Raw genomic sequence first — 18680 nt, forward strand, 5'->3', positions numbered from 1 at the left:
CCAATTTATCCTAATTATGAAAGATGGGGGATTTTTCATGCCCAGGGGATGCACAAGCTGCCAATCATTGGCTGTTGCCATAGTAGCTGTGCTGTGCAAGGGGTGATGTCACACCATTAACAGAACACCATTGAGGCACAAGGCAGGTTAAGTAGGGTGAGGTCATCTCTGCAGCTGTCACCATGACAACACATCCCATCAGAGATGGACTTAATGTGCTGAATCATGCATCTAGTCAATCTGATTTGTTTTCAAACAATGGTAACTTCTGGATTGTTGCTTGCACTGAAAATGCATTTCAATTCAAATGCAATCAAGAGAAAGTCTGATTAATGTGTGGAACTTCTCATGTGAATTAAATAACAATAATAATCATGAACTAGTTTAACAGTGATTCTCAAATTAACTTAGACCCTTCAAACCGTTATTTTCTCACCTCTAAGACAAAGAGAATAAACTGAGAAATGAGGCACACTAATAAAGCAAAACCTCAGGAAACCCAGCACTGCATTAATTATGAGGAAAAGACATAACAGTAAATGAGGAGCGAAAGGGAGGGAGAAATGTGCTAGATTTAAAGGTTAGTTGGGTAATGAGAGATTTAGTAAAAGACTGGATACAATTGTTTTGGAAAAAGACAAAGGATGAAACCTCTGAAACGTGTCTATGTTTACATTCAGAACATGAATCTATGGAATTTCTGATTTTGATTGCATTTTTTTCTATCAAATATTGTAATATACATACACATAAGCATATACAGTACATGTACAGTGATTCTCCAATCAAACATGAATTTGACTTGTTTACTTGTCGTCAGTGTATCTTCAGCAGTGTTAATTTAAATCCAAGTCATTCAAACACCATTCAAAGATTTGTTACACTTCACGCAGTTGACAAACTATTTATAAGGGCATCATGTGACAACAGACCAGAAATCTCTGCCAAACACACTTCTCTTCTCCTCCTCGTAACTCACAGCACTAACTGAAATTTAGTTAAGGTGAACCTTTCAACAAAATTAATATTTTGATTAGACATGCTTATTACACCACAGGTAGGTCACATAATATTCTCAGATTTGTGTTATATATTCATGTGACCATACCTCTTATTACCATTCTAATCTAATTCAAATTCTTTTCTATTCACCAAAGAATCTTGAAAGAAATGATCAGTTTCCACAAAATATTAAGCAGCATCACTGTTCACAAGAAATGTATTTTTTTATTTTTTTATTTTTTTAAAAAAAGAAAATCAACATATTGATTTCTGAAGGATCATGTGACACTGAAGACTGGAGCAATGATGCTGAAAATTCAGTTTAGCAATCACAAGAATAAATTACATTTCAAAGTATATTCAAATAGAAAACAGTTATTTTAAATTGTAATTATATTTCATGAACTTACACTTTTTACTGTATTTTAGATAAAAAAATACAGTCTTGGTGAGGTTGATACTTTTTTTTTAACTTACCTACCCTAAACTTTTAAATGGTAGTGTGTATGCTATTTACACAAGTACTAAGTACTGCACTAATAACAGTGACATCATTACTGCCTTTTGTTTTTACCTACTAGATCAGGCTTCTGTCACAACCAATAGGCTATTGAAACCGCAGATGTTGACAACAAAACACAGAATATTCATTTTCAAAAACTGCTATGGCGTGCACGCACACAAATATTTTAATATATTTCTGTATTCCAAAGGGAGCAGCTGTAGACTTACATAAACAGCTTAAGGAGAGGTTGCTTTTATTGGTGTATACTTCACGGCATTAGTATATTTGTGTTATGTGTCTCTTTGTGTCCCTATATGATGTGTCTATCTGAGATAGCTTAAACCTGCCCCTACATTTTCAAAAAACACAATTCTGTATTATTTAAAAAATAAGCTGTTACATAAGCTGTTTTCCTCATTGGGACTAAAAAAGGTCACCACAATGACAATGATTTCAGATATTGCCATCTATGGGGACATTTTGTCCCCATAACGTACGGTTTACCTGTAATACACACGTACGCGCGTGTAGACAGAGACAAATAGTATAAGTACACAGAACACATTCCCTGAGAAATGGGAAACCCTTTCACTTGTGTACTAATCTTCCACATTTTTCATTTTTACTCTATTGTTTAGTCTAGTCCTTTTTTCTGTAAATTCTATTAAATAGAGTTAGATCATTTTAGATTTTGTTTGGTAATTTAAAAAAACATACTTATGCTGCATGTGCATCTAAATTAACTTATTTTATTCAAGTGAAATACATTTAATATTACTAAAAATCCACTGGACAACATTAGGATACACCAACAACAAAAGTAATTTAAGGACAAGATCAAGCAATACACTGTTACACTGTGGCATTAAGTAAATGTATGACACAAAAAATCCAACTGAGTAGCTTAATATCCAGAGAATACACACACTAGAATACTGGCACTAACACATAACATAAGACGAGAACTGACAACTGAAAAGAACAGAGAGTTTTAACAAGGGAACAAAATGAACAACAGGTGAATATAATATAATGAAAATTAAAGGAGCTGTATGTAAGAAATTTATTTCAAATAATCATAAAATGGCCCTGATATGTCACTAGACATTAAGAAATCATGTTCATTTCAAATACTTATATCACTGTCAACAGTAGTCCGGCAAGGATATTGTCATTTAAAAAATGAAGTTAGCTCTCAACTGTCATGCTGTGTTTTGGTCTGATGCTCCACCCTCCACCCATCTACCAATCACGAAGTCAGTAGTGTTGCAGCATTCGGGTTGCCAGTGCTGCTCTAGTTACCACAGCTGCAGCTACAAACGTGTGGGATAAAAAAATGTTGGATCCTGCAGCCTATCTGGCAACCTCGAGTCAGGGGGGAGGGGGAGGGGAAACACCGCTCTACAGTAATTTGAAACTGATTGCAATACCAGTTTTGGCCACAAACCTCCATACAGATCCTTTAAGTAAAACAGCATGAAAAGCAATGGATGCAGATGCGAATAAAACTATCAGTCATCAAACAGTCATCAAAACACTGGTTTCGTACGGCGGAGAAAAAAGAGTATAGCCCTTGTTGGCACTGTAGCAACGAGCGCTGAAAACCGTGCCTTCTCGTGAAATGTCTTCAAATACGGATTTATTTCGGTAACATTAACAACCCTGCATTTTTGCCTGCACTCTTCGCCCCAAACACTCAAAATGCATGAAACCTCCACATTATTCCATCGCGCCTATAATCGTGCACTTTTTTAATGACGTACGACTCGCGTTTACTGGGAAAATCCGATTTGTCTGCTTACATGGCACACGCAAATGCACGTGTCCGATTCATATCCGATTTATTACCACATATGAGTGAGACCTGAATCCGATCTGAGAAAATCAGAATCCATGCGTTTTTTTCCTGCTTACACGTTCACCGGTCATATCCGATCTGTGCCACATGAGAGGAAAAAATCGGATTTGGGTCACTTGAACCATGCAGTGTAAATGGGGCCCAAGACACATGAACAAAAACTCAGTTAAAGACATAACCCTGACATAACCCAGGGGAAGCCAGGGTATCCGTCTCGCAGAGCTTGGGGTGGAAAGGAGACCCAAGGAGTTAGTGAGAGACTATGGTGGGGGTGGAGCCAAGGAGCTGCACACTACCAGCGAAGCAGGTAGGTCTGAATCGAGGCATTGCATGAGACAACGGTGTGGGCAGGTAACAGGATGGGACTAGGTCATTTAATATCTTTGGAGCAGCTACTGGAGCTGGTATAAGGGTGGGAGCTGACTTTGCTGGGAAGGTAATGAGCCAGATCTCCTGAAATGACTCAGGAGAGGACTGCCTCCATAGCGCAGACTCTGAGGTTGACCTGAGAGTAGGGTCCTGTCTCAGGACGGAGGGGGCTTCTAGCTCTAGCTCTGGGACAAACGTGATAGCGGGCTCTGGCTCCATGGTGGGAGGTGGGTTCTGGCATCAAGTCAGGTCTACTGTACATTGGAAGATCTCGCATGGCCTCCGGGACAATGGGTCCTGAATCGGAGTTGGTGGTGGCATCATTATTGAAAACTCCCACGTTGAGAGAGGATCTGCACAGCCTGAAAGTGTATTCAATAAACTTGGCAAAAGGATGGTGATCCTCCCCCAACAGCAACATCTGGCCGAGGATATTGTCCACCCCGCTCCAGAAGAGATGTTTGAGAGTATCATCGTCCCAACGCGCCTTGTTGTAGAGTTGCAGAAAGCCCTCACCATATTCCTCCAGAATACAAACAGGAGAATACTGGCACTAACACCACATAACATAAGACGAGGAACAGACAAGGAACTGAACAGAACAGGGAGTATATTTACACATAGTTAACAAAAGAACTAAATGAACAACAGGTGAATATAATCAGTAACTAAGGGAACTAACTAACTATGACAAGTAAAGACTGAAAGGGTAGACATGAAACCATGACACATGAACAAACACACAACTAAGGATATAACCCTGATATCCACTTTCTACAGTATATTTTGTCATTTACAGTCATCATAAAATCAAATTTTACCATTCATATTTTTATATGTAATATTTTAGTGTTTATTATAAGTGATTTATCTGTGCACTTCATATTTAAAAAAAAAAAATTAATGTACCCTTATTATCTTTTATCAAATACGTTACCCCATATTAAACGACTTCTCTTCTCTTCCGGTCAAAAACTATTACTAGAGGGCGTGGCTATTGTTGGGGTTTGACAGCCAGAAAATGTGGTGTTTACATGCATTTTTGGTTGCGCTCCTTACGTCGTCTTTCCTATCCCTAAAAAACCTTGTTTGCGTGCCCGCTGGCTCAAATTCCTGCATTTCGAAAGAGGAGGAATAACGGCGAGTTCGCACCTGTGTGCCGACTATCAGCCACCTCATCTTGGTTCATGGAAGGCTTATAAATATAGGGTGATTCCTTTCTGAAAATTTGGCTGCTTGTCCTCGTTCTCATCATCGGGTTCTTCATGGGAGGGTAATGGTGGTGAGTCCGTTGGAGAGAAATCCTCCACAACTGACTGTATACTGGCATTCAAATCTGCCTTCATGTTGTTAGCGACGCCAAACCAAACGCCAAATTGTCCAAAAAAGGACAATCTCAACTTTCATTTCATGACGGCACTATTTTTTGTATGCATCTATAGTCCTACTCCAAATGCTTTAGCTATACAATGCATTTGTGACGCCAATCATGCACATTTAACTTGACACTGATAACTAAGAAACTGAGACAGAGGCACAGTCTCTGTCTCTGTTTCTTAGTTTCTCAGTAAACCTTTTTTTAAATCATGCCAGTAAATCTACTTCAATCTTAGAGGAGAGGGACTGTGTTTTTCCTCTTCATTAAAATATCATCCTGATGCATTAGAGAATGCAAAATGCAGCCCATCATTTCTACTCTAAGAAATGACAGGTTTATGGGAGGACAAGGAGAGGATACAAATCCATTGTAAAGTAAACAATGAGAGAAAAAGGGTAAAAGTTGACAGCTGAAAAGAACAGCTGGCAAATAAGCAAATAGGTACATCAGTTTGAACCGACAACAAAACCATCATGTTCAAAACCTCACTTCCCTGGCCTCAAGAGGCGCATTAGCGCCATACGCTAGAGGCTGAGATCGTTAACGTCCTTATCAGTGTGCCTGCATCCCGTGCCAGAAACATCTGTTTCAGAGCAGTGAGTATAGAACCGGAGGGGTTACATTGGTGCCGTGACCCGGATAGGAGTGAGGCTTAGGGGATTGAGTGTAATGGAGGCCAGCTAGTAAAGGGCTGTGCAGGTAAATCATTCATTCTATTTAAACTTGTATTAGCTGACAAAAGTACAAAGAAACATTTTCCTATGTTTTCACTGACCAACAGAATTGTATTTTGTAAACATAAACAAATTTTGATTTTGATGGCTGCAACACACCCCCAAAGAAAGTTGGGACAGAAACCAAATAAAACTGAAAAGATCCAACTATTTTGAAACAGTCCACAATGAGCAGGTGAATTGGTAATAGTTGAGGGTAGCATGTTTGGGTGTAAAGTTGCTTCTCAGTCTTTTTAAGCAAAGATGGGCCATGGCTCATCACTTTGTGCCATATATCTTGAGAGAATTATCAAACAATTTAAAAATCACATTTCTCAATTAAAGATTGTAAAGCATTTATGCCTTTCATCATCTTCTATACATAATATTGTCACAAAATTCAGGGAATCCAGAGAAATCTTAGTCTGTGTTGGGTAAGGCAGTAGACCTCTGTAGACCTCTGTTGAATGTGACTGACCTTTGAGCCCTCAGATGTTTCATTTCACAAGATACCATCATACTACTCTGTCAATACAGCCACATGTGCTCAGGAGTCATTTGGGAAACCATTTTCACTGAACACAGTCTGCATCAAGAAATGCCACTTGAATCTCTGTTACGCAAGGAGAAAGCTTTACTTCAGTTCTATGTGGAGATTCTCTGGGCCTGAGCTCATCTCAGATGGTCTAGATAGAAGAAAGTGGAAATGTCTGCTGTGGTCAGATGAATCCATGTTTCAGCTTGTTTTTGGGAGAAAATGGAATTGAGTTCTCAGTCCCAAAGACTAAAGGGACCAACTAGACTTTCACCAGCGACAGGTGCAAAAGCAAACATCTGTCCTGGTATTGAGGTGCATCTTTGCAAATAGTACGGGTAACTTGCAGTATTGTAAAGGTACCATTGACATGGAGGCATATAATTGGATTGTACAGAGACATAAACTGCCATCAAGATGACATCTTTCCTGAGAAGCAAGACAATGCCAGGCCTCCTCTGCCAGTGCTACAACTGAGTGGTTTCTAGACACTCTAGCACCATAAAAGGGATGTGCCTGCCTGTTTACTGCAGTCCAGTCTCTTATGGAAAATGTATGACCCATCATGAAAATGAGAATTTAGGCAATGATGACCAAAGACAGTTGAGCGGCTGTCTTGTATCGGACAAGATTCCACTAGCAAAACTCCAACAATTATTATCCTCAACTCGCAATTATTAAAAAGTGTATTTAAAAGGAAAGGTGATGTGACAGTGGTAAACATGGCTCTGTCTTTTTTGGGGTGTGATGCAGCCATCAAAATCAAAATTCATATTCATATTTACAAAATACAATTATGATGGTCAGTGAAAACATTGGAAAACAATTTGTCAGTTATAAAAAGGTTAAAAAGAATGAACAAATAACAGATTCTTGATTTTAATGCATTTTGCAAAATGCCGCAACTTTTTCTGATTTGGGGTTGTACCTATCCTTACACGAATACACTAGATTTTAGAGCAACAAGAAGACCAGTAGGTCATAGGCCAGCCATAGAGAAAATGAAAATTAACTGTCACTCATTGGACGGTTTTAGCCAAGTTAAGCAAACTATTTCCCTTTCATCTTTATTAAATCTAAACCATACTTCATTTACTGTACCTCAATTAAATATTTACATTTAGCAGTATAATCAAACTTGTACCATATATTTGGTTAAATTTAATAATGTAATAATTCAACAAGCCAATAAAAGGGAGTTAAAATGATTTTAACAATTTAACAGTATTATTCGTTTTAATGCACCAATAGTAGCTGAAATCAATTTGCATATCTCAGTATTCAAAATATTTTATAAAATAATCTAAAATGCACTTAATGCGGTAACATCTAACTTATTTTATTCAAGTGAAACATAATATTTAATATAACTGAATTGACCTTACTATTGTGTTACATCAATGAAAGTCATTTTAAGTGTCAGGTCAGGTAGAAATGGCTCCTTATAGAAGCAACTGCAATTTTTACATTGAAATAGAATTGAGAATATATTGTTTTCAGAATGTGATGTGGCTCCATTCATCCATTTAAATGGCTACTTGGTATTTTGTAGTACATTCACATGTCAAGAATTATTTACTAGTTAATGTAATATGCACTGCACATCAAACTTTTAATAAATATCTACCCTCTTACTAAAAAAAGTGTATTTAAAAACAATCCATTATATGCTACTCGTGGATAAAATATTGCATAAAGTGACAGAAGAATGAGGTAACAACTTAAATTACACATAAATGCCCATAGATGTTATTAAGAATTATTAAAGCATAATACCAATAACAATGTGTAATTACATGCAGCTCCACAACACAATTATGTACTGTTCATTAGTATTACTCACCACTATATAATTACACAATTGTGGGAACACTGTAATGTGTCATCAAACATTAAAATGCAGTTATGAGTATCACAACAGGGCGTGGGCCTTTCCAGTATGCCAAATATCTCTGAGAGGATGCGTCAGGCAATGACATGCCAGGAGGGGGGGGTGGGGGGCTGGGGGGGAATCAATTGTCTGCCTTTGCTCAATATCATACACATAAGAGCATTATTTTACATACACGCATACGTGAAAAAATAAATAAATACATTAAAAATAAAATACTAAAACAACAAGGGCGTTAGTGTAAATCCTCATTAACAACACAAGGATGCTGAGCATCACTGCTTGCGGATGCTGATGCTGAATTCTGGATGTGTTTGAGGACATTATAGATACATAAACAGCGCATATGGTCACATATGACCAGTTTATATAAATAAAAATGCCAGAAGAAGAGAAAAACCCGCGCATACTTGAGAGAAATACTGCGCGTCTTACCTGCATCCCGGAGGAGAGAGGGAGTGGAAGGTGGAGAGAGAAAACATCTCTGCCCTGTCCGCCATCTTCTTAGTGACTCAAAAACAGAGACTGCAGATGCAGATGTCCGCAGCCCATCCACAGACACTGGAGAAGCGGATATTAAATATGATCTCGCTTTATTCTCTCTCCTTTTCGGCCACACTGACTGCTATCGCCCGCTGGGAATCAAACCATCAAAACGGTTCAATCGGTGATCCAAAGAAATGAGAGTCAGATATACACAGGTGGCTATGTATTGATATCGATTATCTTCTGTTTCAGTCACACACCTGCTGATAAACCAGTGCGCTGTTTGGCGTGATCTGCGCGCATCTGATGATGCTGATGCTGATGAGGCAGAGGCGCGTGCATGCGATCCCATAGAAATAGAACAAGCGGATAGAATGCCAATGAACACGAAACGATGCCTTAAAGTGGGCGTGGCTTAGAGTTGCAGAGACTGTCTCTGATTGGTCAGGCGAATGGGTTATTAACTAGAGACTGACTTGCAAAAGTTACGTTTTATGTGTTTAGAGCAACAATTGAACAATCAGTTAGGTTAAATAATTTAAAAAGCTTATATAAAATAAAACATAGCAAAGAATAGGCTAGTAGTAGCCTAATTAAAAATAATAAACTTAACATGAAAAAATCCTAAATATGTATTAATTCATTCATTCATTCATTCATTTATTATTGGCTAAAAAACCGTTTTGGGATGAATTCCTTTTTACAAAATTAACAAAGTCAATCCTTATATCACGTGGTATTAGTTAGCCTACTTTTCTTTGCTCTGGTCGAGATATAATCGAGATGGACTAATATTTGTTTGCAATTAAGAAATAGGACCTACTGGTTTCTTTGTAATTATTTAATAGTCTACTGTGAGGTGCACATGCATGTATGTCCGAAATTAATTATTAAAATGTATATATTTAAACGATTAAGCTATTTAGTTAAGGACAAATGTCTAAGGAAAAATATCAAAATCTTTCTGAGCCACCGAGCGCCATCTAGAGGATTAACGGTTTAAAACAGTTAGTATTTAACTGCTCTCCATATCCCGTTCGAGAGCTACGCAAGATATTGCAGCACGATGTTTCGTGTGGGCATATAGGCTACTAGCTTGACAATGGTTAAATGGGAATATAGGCCTATTCTACTAATACAGTATCCATTAACTAGGCTAATAAATTTATGGGCCCAAAGTACGGTGTGATAGACAGTCCTATCATTATCTCAGATCACCAATGTTGTAAATTTAGTTGTAAATTAAATAATATTTAAGTGAAAAATAACTGCAAATGTAAGACTGAACAAAGTGCAAAGACATATCTGGGACACCTCTGGCATTTTGGGCAGTAGGCTGGTTTAATTATCAAGGACATCATATTTTCTCATATCGAAAAACAGGTGTATATGTAAAAATGTAAAGCATCATTCACTTGGATCATTAACCCTCGTTCTGCCGCAGAGGAGCTGTTCAGTGTTTGGTGCTGAAAGCTTACTGACAGAGTGGCCACAGTGGGTAATGCAGCAGGGAACATGTTGTGCTGTAATGAAGTCTCGTTTAGGTCGTGGGGTTTCCTAGAGCCTAAAGACGAAATATTTGCTGACAACGTGATTTTAAGGTGTGTGTGTGTGTGTGTGTGTGTGTGTGTGTGTGTGTGTGTGTGTGTGTGTGTGTGTGTGTGTGTGTGTGTGTGTGTGTGTGTGTGTGTGTGTGTGTGTGTGTGTGTGTGTGTGTGTGTGTGTGTGTGTGTGCGTGCGTGCGTGCGTGTGTGTGTGTGTGTGTGTGTGTGTGTGTGCGTGTGTGCGTGTGTGTGTGTGTGTAAGATTCAGTGCCATTTATTTCAGCTGTAAATAGTGCTGTAAGAGTTGATAACAAAATGCTATGCAATTACATCTTAAACTATATCTTAAATGTAAATAACTGTAAGTAGCCTAAACAAATACATTTTTTCGTTTATTTAAAAAAAATTAACTCTGGTTTCTAGAAACTTAGCAGAAAACGTAAAAAAGTATAAAGTGATAATCTGTTTGTTATAACATAAAATGAACTAATAATGTAGGTAGTTTCAAATATCCCCCCCCCCCCCGTAACTGTTAACAATAGCACAGCGTTACCCACACAAACACTATAACACGAATATATATTAAACTAAAATAATGCTATAAACATTAACTAAACATTATAATAACACACCAAAGTGAAATAGCTTTTAATAAATAAAACATAACCCAGATAAATAAAATAATCTTCGTTTTTAAATAAATTGTAAGAAAATATAATGGCATTTAATAGAAATTCTGGAATGCCCCTTTCTGAATATTAAGTCTTCTTAAAAAAAAAAAAAAAAAAAAAACACTAGCTACGATACTTTCACCTTAGAAATCACATAAAGGCTATATTACAAATGTTGTTTTTATCGTATATAGTCCATTTACTTTAGTTAACAAATTAGATTTTTAGATTTGACTGTAACGTAGCCTACTTTTCAACATATATTGTACTTTGTACTATAGGGTGTTAACTAAACTACACTTCCCTTGTTATTGTAGTTGTCTTAGAACTGACCATTCAGCGCCCTGGCTTTAAGGGGGCTGTACTTAGAAATGGGTCGCGTGTCTCAGTCTCCAAATCTGATTGGTCAATGTTTTAAAGTATCTCTGCATTCTGCAATGTCAACGCTAGCGGTTTTACTTCAGAAGGAAGTAACGTTAGTGGAAGTTGTGGTGCAGAGGTATTTAATTAACTGCCTTTACAGTTTGTTACTACATCTGTGTAGTTAATGTAACATTTAAGAAAAGGTAATATGCGGAAAAAATAGCTATTGATTTTTCTGATATTTTTAATCCAACGGCCGTTTCTCTCGCCGTAAACGCAGTTCTGATATCGCGAGCGATTCTATGTTTCATTGTGCGCTCGTGACAGTGGTGCATGTGCGTTTATTCAAGCTCAATAAATGCTGCTTCTGGGGCTTGGTTTCAACGTTAGCGGTTCGGTTCTCTCACTTTCTTTAAGGAGCTGTGGGTTTCTAGCTAGCACGTAAGATCATGCAATCGGTCCAAAAAGTGAATTGCATGAGTGATGGTGCTGGAAATGTAGGCAGATGCGTTAAAGATGACGCGGATTCGGACAGATCTGACTCACTGAAGGTGGCCGAAGAGAGACATCCGAGAACCGGCAGTCCGCGCGGCGCTAACGGGGATGATGACTCTGAAGCGGAGGCACACTTGGACGGGCGTAACGTGGATGTGGACCCGGATACTAGAAGGAGGGCGTTCACCTGGTGCCGAGACTTTCTGTCCGGGTCTTGGAAGACAATATCAGAACATGACTTTCGGATCAAAATAGTAAGGTAATAAAGGGGTAATGAAAGTTCATAGGAGTATAAATAATCATATATTATCATCTTGCCAATACTTTATATATATATATATATATATATATATATAGAGCCTATATATATATATATATATATATATATATATATATTGATCTATGACATCAGCAAAGCAGTGATCCGCTATTTATTCTTAGTAAACCTTATAAACTGTGTGAATGTTGTTTGTGGCTGCAGTGGAGGACTCAGTAACCTGCTGTACATGTGCAGTTTACCACACGATGTTCAGCCTTCCGGGACCGAACCTCGAAGAGTTCTGCTCCGGATCTACGGGGCTATTCTGCAGGTGGGCCATCCTGATCACATTCAGTAGACCAAAAATACAGTTGCAAAAGCAAGCTGATTGGAGTCTGTATCTTAGGCTAGATCTTTATTTGCCAATGTTGTTGATTCACTGTTATATAACTAATAGATATCTAATCATTTGTTCATATGCACAAACAGGGAGTGGATTCTCTTGTTTTGGAAAGTGTGATGTTTGCCATTTTAGCAGAGAGAGAGTTGGGCCCACGTCTCTATGGCATTTTCCCAGAAGGCCGTCTTGAGCAGTACTTGCCTGTGAGTCTTACACCAAAATCCCAGATCCTATATGCATGTTTTAAAATTAATCTTTAAACACCACAACACTTGTCTTGTATAATGCAGTCATTCTATAGGAGTGCTTTTAAAACCTTAATCATAGATCAAACATTTTACATTCTACATAATTCTGCATTGTGAGAGTGATAAGTCAAATCTGCTTCTTTTCCACAGAGTAATCGTTTGTGTACGAAGCAGTTGGGGTTCCCAGAGATCTCGGCTGAAATAGCCTGTAAGGTGGCACGATTCCATGGCATGGAGATGCCATTCAACAAAGAACCCAAATGGCTGTTTGGAAACATTGACAGGTAAAAGTCTTAAGGCCTGGTATACTTAAATTACCGCGTTCCTTTGGCCGTGAGCGCGGGAAGACACATTTAGCGCGTATGCACTGTCTAGTGGGCTTCACACGCTCAAGTGACTTTGAGCTTATATTTGTATCTTGTATCTGTTTGGCTGATTCGGGAAAGAAATTTTCTTTGTTGAAATTTTAACACTGAAAATGAACACTTCAAATTCTTAGTTTATCTGAAGAATAACAAAAAATGCCCTAGAAAATGTAATTAAGCTAATGGAAGAAATTTGTCTTAAAAGTCTCTGTTTAAGTTTTGGTTCATTAAAACCTGCCTTCCACAAAGCATTGACTTCTTTGATTGGTCAGCCAGACACAGTCTGTTGTAAATGTTACAACAATAACATATAATCACATAAGTTCAACCCCAAGTCCGATAATGACAGTCAAGAAGAAGCTGATCGACCCAAATCACCTTTGCAAGCAAATTCTTTATTTTAGGTATTTTTAGGTAATTCTTTATTTTAAACCTGTGTAATGTAATATTCTGACTGTCATTTCTCTACATCACAGAAAAAACTGAACGTCCATTTAACACTCTGACCTGCATCAAACTGCATGGGTTGTTAGAAAAATGGTGAAAACACAACGAAAGGTTGTGGTTGTACTGCTGAGGAATAGTGTCAGAAATGTATTTTAACCACTGATTCTTTAATTCCTTTGCCTTTTGAAAGTCCACGTGATGTTTTGCCCTCGCAGTGAAAAAAAAAAAAAAAAAGAAGCATTTCCTTGGCATAGTGATAAACTCTTCCTGGCCTCTTCCAGACGAACATATTCAGTTGTGTTACATAGTGACGTCACCACGTAATGGATATAACAGCAGGAGTACAGACAATTACAATTGTTTAACAACTATATTACACACTAAAGGAAAGGTACAAATGAAAAAAAGCATCACATTTTACAAATTATTTTTAAATTAAAGCTGCAGTCCTTTAGCAGATTGTGGTTTATTATGTTTGCTGTATATATGTTTGCGGTTTTAAATGACTGTTTATGTTAAATGATTGTTTTTGTCCTTCTGAACAGGTACATGGAGGAAGTTAAAACAATAAAATTTGTACGTGAAGCTCACATTAAGAAATTTAAGAAGCTGATGAAGTATGATCTTCCTGCAGAACTGGAGAGTCTGAGGTGAGAAAGATGACATGAGAATTGAAAGAGCAAAAAGGTTGAATGAAAAGCATTTTGTAATTATTAAACTTCCAGTTAATAGTAAACGGCCAAGGTCATTGAATGCATTAAGCATCTAAAAGTTAGAATTTCTTATTATTATCAATGTTGAAAACAGCCATTCTGCTTAATATTTTTGTGGAAAAATGTATTATAAAAAATCAGGATTTTTAGTGAATAGTTCAAAAGAACAGAATTTATTTGAAATGGAAATCTTTTGTATAATTATAAATATCTTTACTATCACTTTTGATCAATTAAATGCATCCTTGCTGTACAAAAGTATTAATTTCTTTCTAAGAAAAAAAAAATCGTACTGACCCTAAACATTTGAACGGCTTTGTCGTATGCCAGCACCCTTAGCCCAGTTCCAGGCATCACTGATTAGGCACACTTACAGGAAGTTGCATTCTCTGCATACTCAGCTTGCTTTGTCAATCACAAACACGCACACGTGATTGTGTAACTTTTATCTGAATTAAATGCTTACCTACTGCTCCGTATGTGTGTGTGTGTGTGTGTGTTCCTGCCCCTTGCTGCACTTTTTGTTCAATGGTCTTTTAAACACTGAAAACAATCACTTTAAAAGCAGGTTTATAAGAGCATTGTGAAAAAGTAACACTTGATCATGTTCCGTCTCTCTCTCTCTCTCTCTCTCTCTCTCTCTCTCTCTCTCTCTCTCTCTCTCTCTCTCTCTCTCTCTCTCTCTCTCTCTCTCTCTCTCTCTCTCAGGTCACTGCTGGCAGCTACTCCCTCTCCTGTTGTGTTCTGCCATAATGATGTACAGGAAGGTAAAAGATTGCACATTTGCATTTAATACACGCATACTAGTGTCCTGTCTAATCTGGTAATCTGATACGGGTTTATCAGTCACTGTTACGCTGTACCATTATGTAACACATCTGCCCTTTCACCTATAAAATCATACTTTGTTTTTCAGGGAATATCCTTATGTTGGATGGGCGAGAGAATTCATCTGACAAACTAATGCTTATTGATTTTGAATACAGCAGTTATAACTACAGGTAAATCTACCATATATAGCAAACATCTGCATACTAATTTATTATTTATGATAAATGCAGCTCTAAAGAACTCTGATTTTGCAGAGGCTTTGATTTTGGGAATCATTTCTGTGAATGGATATATGACTACACATATGACCAGTGGCCCTTCTTCGAGGCAAAAGTGGAGAATTACCCTAATAGACAACAGCAGGTGAGTCACTACCTGCCCATCCACACATTACAGCCTTATTATTATTTGTCTTGATATTAAAAAACATTAGATGATCAAGAAAAAAACAAAAAGGTCAACTTAGACTGACAAGCTATCAACTGAAAAACAAAATTACAATTTCATTTTATTTAGATGTTGCATACTATCTCTCCAAAGCATCTTTACAAATAGTAAAAGTAAAATTGAGAACATTATAAAATGTTTTTTTTTTCTTGATATTTGTCCACCTTTGTTAAATTAGAAATAATTTGTGTTGGACATATGGATATCATTTTGTGACTGCCATCTAGTGGAATGTTTTGGAACTGATGTGACATAAAAAGTGTGTCAAAGGTTATCACAATAACTTTTACATGCAGAGGTCAGCAGCCTGACTCGCACAATATTAATATTTAACAGCATAATATTTAATTGTCCAAGAATTTAATCCTGATGCAAAATCATTAGAAATTAGCTCAATTGTGTCATGCAGGGGACAATGTCAGTCTTTTTTTAAATATATTAAATATAATGAATAAATAAAAATAAAAAAGATATTCCTGTAGATAGTATTTTAAGAGTCTTGTTTTTCAGTTACATTTTATCAGACACTATCTGTCAGAAAGGGGAGGAACTGCACCTGCAGACCAAGCCATGATAGAGGAGGACATAATCATTGAGGCGAACCGGTATGAAACGCATTTACTATCAAACTTTTATTGACATAACCTGGAGAGAACATCATTGTGTACCGTTTGATGAATTTCCCCCCTCCACCTAGTAACCTTTCTATCTGTTTGTTTTCCAATCTCTCAAAAAATCACTCGTGCACAAACAGGTTTGCCCTTGCGTCTCATTTCCACTGGGGTCTGTGGTCCATTATTCAAGCCAAGATCTCCAAAATCGAGTTTGGATACATGGTAAAATATTAAAACTGTATCACAACACACAGATTATAAACCTCATAAACATTTTCCTAATCCTTGTACGATGATTTATTTAGGACTGTCAATGTATTTAAATTGTAATGGATTTACTTGAAGCCCTAATTAATCGCATTAATTGCATATCAGTGGTGACCAGTACATCACCTAAGAATATAAATATTCATTTATAAATACATTCATTAAGATTGTAGTTCATGTTCCAGAAATGGTTAAGTAATCCTTGATTCTGAGAGCTCAATCGAACAGCATCATAGTTATGTGAACAATAAACATAGCAGTGTGTACAGAACAAATCTGTTCGTCACTGATCTGAAGTCATGTGAAACTTCACCTCATTTCTGTCTTTATCTCTTTCTGTTTTTCTCTAAAGGACTACGCACAGCACAGGTTTGAAACGTACTTCAAACAGAAGAAGCTCATTTCCTAAATGGCACTTGCAGATTGTGCTTCAGGATATCATTTTGCATCATTTATACTGTTGTTGTTGTTTTTTTAACCATTCATGGAAGGGCACAGTACAAAACAATTAAGACTGTTAAAGAATGGTTAAACCTGGGGAACATTCTAATTGTTATATTATATTATTATATAAAAAGTCCAAAGCTCCTGCCTTAGACTAATTTTGTAGGGCTTTATAGTTGTTTTGTCCCTTGCAAAAACTTGAAGTTACAAATGATCTGCAACTTAATGGTTTGATTAAGACTTAGATATAATCCATCCATTCATTGTTGGTACCACTTTCTTAATACAAGGCACTCTGTAAATTGATTTAGTCTGTTTATTTTGTTTACATTTTATCTAACATGTATGTGGTCAACATTATCTATTAAGAATCAATGGCCCTCATTTATCAAAAGTGCGTACACCAAATTTCCAGCGTACACCTTGCGTACACCCAAAACCACGGTGACTTTGAGATTTATCAATATGGACGTTGGCGTACGGCACGCTCAAATCCTACGCCAGCTCAGGAGGTGGTGTAGGCACGTCTTGAGTTAGTGAGGAAATGCGGAGAAAAATTCCTAACACCACTTAACGCACTGAAAAGATATGATTATGACCCTCTGTAAAAAAAAAAAAAAAACATAACATAGTAATTATAAACTTCTGTGTTTATTTTTGTGCAATGTAGACTTCAATGTTTAATTTGTGTGACTTTACCAAAGCATTTAATTTGTAGGCATATGTATTCCTTAAGTTGCGAGCCTGTGGACTTTACCCTGCCGCTTCAGGATTATCCCGGCAGGTGCGCACGGACACGGTTCGGAAATGAAAGGCTTTCATTGACCTAAAAAATAATTCAGACTGACAAAATAATAAAAAATAGCTACATTCTTCTTCTTTTAAATAATAATAATAAAACAAATAATAATAACGACATCCTTCTTCTAAATAACAATAAGCGTCATTAATAAGAAGAATATTACAAATTGTTATGCAATTATTAATGTGAATGAATGGTACTTCACATCTCATCATCATCACTATTATACATGTGACGTGATTCGAAATTGAATGCTCATTTCAAAAGACGTGCTGTAAAATAATGCATTGTGATAGGTCATTTCGTGGGGGGAGCGGAGAATTGAATATTTAGGGGCGTGTTATTCTATTGATGATCGTTTTCGGCCACGGGATTTATCAAGGGCAAGCATTGCGTACACCTGGATTTCAAAGGTACGCACAGCTTCATAAATCAGGCGGTGAGAGGAGCGCAAGCATAATATTACGCCAAAACATACACCCGTTTCTACGCAACAATGATAAATGAGGGCCAATATGTCCATCATTAGTATGGTGTAAACCACAGGGTCCAAATTCTGTCTCTTGAGTCCTCGTCTCATTTTTGTGTCCTAGTTTCATACTACAGTTTGTTTGTCATAAAAACAATTTAATAGCTTGTTAATTTTTCCTCCCCCAGAATTTAAAAATATTACGAAATGTCGCATCTTTTTTTTATAAACTGTGAAATATGTTGCACTTCTTTTTTTTTTCTTTTTTTTAACTCAGGAGTCCATGATAATTTTGGAATGTTGCTTAAGCTGCTACTGTTTCTGTATCATGAATTTGAATGGCTGTAATTCATATAATAATTATAATAATAATCTGTTTCTGTTTGTTCCTTTGCACTGCAGTTATCCATTAATTTTGCTCATTAAAATTAACTGTCTGAGCTATTAGCATAAAAGCTTATGGATGCAATTTCAAGTACTGGTGACCCATGAATTGTTGAGATTTTGAAGAATTGTTCATTTTGAGAATTCTCAAAATGAGAATTCTCAAAATGAGAATGGGGG

General features: G+C 37.0%; 2 protein-coding genes across 2 annotated transcripts in view; one reads left to right on the forward strand and one right to left on the reverse strand.

The window, feature by feature from the left end:
- mapk8ip2 (mitogen-activated protein kinase 8 interacting protein 2) overlaps positions 1-9099 on the reverse strand; it is a 39894-nt gene extending 30795 nt beyond the window's left edge. Inside the window, exon 1 of the mRNA XM_039650509.2 lies at positions 8687-9099. Within this exon, the coding sequence (XP_039506443.2) occupies positions 8687-8751 (65 nt within the window). The 5' untranslated portion in view covers positions 8752-9099. The remainder of the gene's footprint in view (positions 1-8686) is intronic.
- A 2292-nt stretch (positions 9100-11391) lies between these two features.
- On the forward strand, positions 11392-18504 carry chkb (choline kinase beta). The gene is made up of 11 exons (XM_039650542.2): positions 11392-12069; positions 12292-12400; positions 12559-12672; positions 12868-13001; positions 14075-14179; positions 14951-15009; positions 15159-15243; positions 15328-15436; positions 16031-16125; positions 16275-16356; positions 16754-18504. The coding sequence occupies exons 1-11, from the start codon at positions 11765-11767 to the stop codon at positions 16808-16810; spliced, it is 1254 nt and encodes a 417-aa protein (XP_039506476.2). The 5' UTR covers positions 11392-11764; the 3' UTR covers positions 16811-18504.
- The last annotated feature ends 176 nt before the right edge of the window (positions 18505-18680 follow it).

Source organism: Pimephales promelas, chromosome 10 (genome assembly GCF_988280905.1).
Source record: "Pimephales promelas chromosome 10, fPimPro1.hap1.1, whole genome shotgun sequence".
In the NCBI taxonomy this organism is placed as follows: Eukaryota; Metazoa; Chordata; class Actinopteri; order Cypriniformes; family Leuciscidae; genus Pimephales; species Pimephales promelas.

What these genes read in the sequence shown, in the direction of transcription:
- chkb (XM_039650542.2), top strand. Translation starts at nt 11,765, where the DNA reads ATGCAATCGGTCCAAAAAGTGAATTGCATGAGTGATGGTGCTGGAAAT. An exon ending in TCTACGGGGCTATTCTGCAG is followed by an intron (nt 12,401 to 12,558) that starts GTGGGCCATCCT and finishes ATGCACAAACAG; the next exon opens with GGAGTGGATTCTCTTGTTTT. An exon ending in ATAATCATTGAGGCGAACCG is followed by an intron (nt 16,126 to 16,274) that starts GTATGAAACGCA and finishes GTGCACAAACAG; the next exon opens with GTTTGCCCTTGCGTCTCATT.